The 3995-nt window shown below is 50.7% G+C and overlaps 1 protein-coding gene across 1 annotated transcript in view; it reads right to left on the bottom strand.

Moving 5' to 3' along the window:
* NGA_0502800 (uncharacterized protein) overlaps positions 1-2254 on the bottom strand; it is a gene marked incomplete at both ends in the record, with an annotated part of 2315 nt that extends 61 nt beyond the window's left edge. Inside the window, 3 exons of the mRNA XM_005854044.1 lie at positions 1-369; positions 1185-1227; positions 2089-2254. The exon at positions 1-369 is cut by the window's left edge and continues 61 nt beyond it. Coding sequence (XP_005854106.1) covers positions 1-369; positions 1185-1227; positions 2089-2254 — 578 coding nt within the window. The remainder of the gene's footprint in view (positions 370-1184; positions 1228-2088) is intronic.
* Positions 2255-3995: the final 1741 nt, after the last annotated feature.

Raw genomic sequence — 3995 nt, 5'->3', positions numbered from 1 at the left:
AGCACCTCCAGGACCATATCGGGTAGATCGCTTTGCCGACATCGCTGTGCCAGGGCGTAGAACGGCTCCACTTCCTCCTCCACGAGGGAGGGCTGGACGGAGGGCGGGACGGAGGGCGGGGCGGAAAGGGTACTCCCGTCGCCGCCTTGCTCGAAGCGGAGGGTGTCGACGAGGGATTGCAGCAAAGACATGGCTTCGACGCGACCTAGTCGTGGTGGTGAGGAGGCTTTAGCCGGCGGCGACACGGGCTCTGATCCTGCAAGCTGCGACTGCGGCGTCTGAGGGGCCAGCGAAGGGGCAGAGGCAGCCATCAACACCAGCTTGGGAATAGAGGGACGGGAAGGTGCGTGCAACAGCATCTGTGGCTGACTAATTTCAAGTGGAAGGAGGCGCATCGCGTTCTTTGAGAAGAGCTGGGACGGGGAGGCAGGCAGTGGGCAGTGCGAGGTCATGAATGCTGGTGTTGACGGCAGGGACCAAATCAGGAGCTGCAGACCCATGACGACAAGAGGACAAGGCCCTCGTCTTCTCCTTTTGTTGCTCAACCGGCTGGTCATTTTTCTGTCGTGACTTCCTCTGATGATTTTAACCTCGTGCCGCAGCATACCGAGTGGCGAATGTCTTTGTTCCACTGATAGCTGATGATGCAGCCCCCGCACACGAAAAGCCTGTACCCCCGCCAACGCCACAGCTCTGCAGGAATTAAAAAAAATCGCGCGAAATTAGATACAGGGGGGAGATCCGTACTGGGAAACACCGTCTTGAGGCTGGGATGGTTTTACTTGCAACAAATATGACGCTCGCTTGGGAGGTCAAAATCCGGGTATGCGCTCAAAAAGGAATACGGACGCAAAAGGAGAAAAGAATAAAATAAACCCAAGATAGAAAGAACAGGGAGGATGGGTACAACATTTTCTCCTTCTTTTGATTGTATGTAATCCTTAGAGATACAGCATGTGGGAGGCCTTTTGAGGGGAAAAAAAAGGTCTTGCTTTTTATTTGTGCTTCTTCCAAGTTTTTCTTTCTTTTAGTGTCTGACTGATTTTTGCTGCTCATATTGACGTCCCTTCAGTGATTTTGAATGTTATTTCCATAGCATCGAAATGATAAAATTTATCCGGGAATGCCTTTCTCACATTCGGTCCTTTGGCCGTAATTAGGAGAAAGTTGAGTAATCGACCAACCTTACGTGATCGGGACCCTTGATATTCAGTAAAGAGCGGCATACTATAGGAGATAATCGATGGGCTTTGTATCACCAAGAAGAGTTTTCGATGTTCTCCTCCAGCAAAGATGATAAATTCGGTTTGTACATCGTTACTTACACGTTGCGTTGCATTACTTTCTCTGCCGACAACTGAGCGGGCATCGAGAGCGATAAATGCGACACAACATTTGAGTTGAAAATTGACTTGTGTTCGCCTCCAGCCCGATGAGCATTACTTTCCCGAAATCCTTCTTTCGTCTCTTCTTTTTCTTCTTCTCCCTCACCATACCCCTGCTCTTTTCGCTTCGCTTCGAGGACTTGCCGTACAACCCAATACCTCCGCAGACTCAGGCCGCAATACCCCAAACACCCAGCACAGCACAAAACGCACAAGACTAACACAGCAATGACTGCTGCAAATGGGATAATCGTGACATTACATACCTGGTGGGCCCCGTCATCTCCCGCCTTTGTGTACGCGGTGGAGCAAAAACTTGCGTCCTTCACACAGGAAGCCGCCCCAATGTAATGCTTGTGTTTTGCAGGCGGGGCACAGACACCGCAACCCTGATCAAAACAGGCATGACACAAGCTTCTATAATTCTGCAATCCACCCTGTTGTATAGGGCGGTAAGAAGAAACAGAAGGTAATTGGGGAATTGAAGAAGATGGAACGTGGTAGGAGAGATCTCCCATTAGAGTTCGAGGCAGATCACGTGAGTAAATTCATCGAGCTCAATGTAGATGATTAAGTAAAAGTCAAGAATGCAAGGTTTTCATCAATTCAGAGGTCAAGTACATCATGCATGAGTCTTATATGGGAGACTTGCATGGATCAGGTGAAAGAGAAGACACATGGCGGAAACCAGAATGAGACGTACAAATGTTCTGTTGAAACCCAAACAGATGCCTTCCAGATCTTGTGCACGCGCCAATGTAATCCATAGAGTGCAGAAGGTCAGCACCAAAAGTCTTGAATATGCATTTGTTGTCATTTCCTGCACTACCTGAGCCGGTAGAGGCGCCTCCGCAGAGGCTGGCTCCTATTTGTGTGACAAGACAGCATTCAACAGCATTTCAGTACTCCTTCAGTTAAAATTTAGGTATCAATTCACAAACTTTCTCAAAAAATCCTGGGCTGCTGTCAATTTTGGAATCGTCCCCTTACTGCGGAAGGACAGAAGCGGTCCGTTAAGCAGATCAGACAGAAGATGGAAACTCCTTTTAGACATTGCCGGTGAACGTGTCAAAACGCGCGTTGATAGAAGCGCTGTGTTCTCAGTTTGCGTGCATATATTTCATGACTCGGTGATCCACGGGGGTCGCTCATACACTCCATGCATGTTAAAAAATGATATTGTGCGCTTAAGAGACAAAGAACAAAACTTCAACTGTGGCGCCAGAGCTTCGATATGGGCCGATACCCAACTACGGGACTGCATAGTTTTCAATACATGCGAAACATATGATCTATGATGAGGTTCTAAAGTAACATTTTATATTCACAATTTGACATTTAAAGGCTGAGAAAGGAAGGAAAGCCCCCGTTCTCCTTTGATTGCTTATTGTCAGTATTCTTTTTCCGATCTGAGGCGTCTTATCCTCTCTGTAAACCACGGGCCATGCTCCCCGCCCTCTCAACACTTTTCGGCGACAAGATAGCTTAGATTTTTTGCATGTCTCGCTCCTCATAGGAGCAAGCACTGACTGCCTTTCACACCCTTTTTCCCCCCTATAAAAGCTTGCGGTGTGCGAGCACAATGTGTCGGTTTTTGGGTCAAGGACTTCCTCCCTTCCCGACAACTCGTATTCACAGAGCCATTGCCTCCCCTTCCTGCCTCCCTTTTAAGCCTTAAAAAAGACCAACTCCCAAGTGTTCAATTCCTCCCGGCCGCTAGAACCCAAGGCGATAGAAAATTTAAGAGAAATTAATTCTTGAAAAAGACAAGCTTGATCGTCAATGCCAGAGCTAGTTGCACCGCCCTGCAAGAGGGGATGGGAGACGCCATGATGGAGAAGATTGCAGGCGGGAACATATCAAAGAGCAGAGAATGAGAGCGTGTGAGAGAAGGTATGCCATCCATGCGAAATGTCCGTGAGGTCCGGTCGCCTCCTCCCCCACCCCCGCCCTCTCCTTTCTCCCCACTCCCTTGCTGACCCGATCGATGCCAGAAAGGGCATGGCATGTTGCGGGGCCTTTTCCATCACCACAGGGCCAAGAGCTTTGAGAAGAAAGACGACCGAGGCTGCGGCTGCCGCTATCTCCGAGAGCCAGGGGAAAGCAGGGGCGGGAATAAAGTTGAGGAGCTGAAGGAGGGATGAGGGAAAGAGGAAGGAGGAGAGGGAAGAGGGTGAATGGGGAAAGGTTCGACGCTCCCTGACCCGAGATGGGGAATGAAAAGGACGGGAAGGGAGCGGGAAAAGGACCCGGAGGGTTCCCTGGGAGAAGAGATCCTCACCGTGCAGGGGACGAAGGCCACCAGCGAGTACCCGTAGATAGCGACGGTTTGAATCAGCGGGAGGGGAAGTTGCATGTAGCGCAGCGCCGCCCAAATAAGCAAGGGGATGATCGCCTGAGGGAGGGAGAAAAAAAGGACAAATGAGCGGGGAGCAGCACCAAGGTGCACCGCCGTCTATCCCTTGGGCTCCCCACAAGGAGACAGCGGGCCCTGTTCCCGTGCCACGGCTCGCAAGGTCCTCGCCGCTCACCGCAAAGCCGTAGATGGTCGTGGCGCACGTTACCACGGCTGCGAAGTCGTACGTCCTGAGGAGGGAGGGAGGGAGGGAG

The sequence above is a fragment of the Nannochloropsis gaditana genome, assembly GCF_000240725.1.
Source record: "Nannochloropsis gaditana CCMP526 unplaced genomic scaffold scaffold642, whole genome shotgun sequence".
NCBI classification, from domain to species: Eukaryota; class Eustigmatophyceae; order Eustigmatales; family Monodopsidaceae; genus Microchloropsis; species Microchloropsis gaditana.
This window is presented reverse-complemented; position numbering and strand designations above follow the sequence as displayed.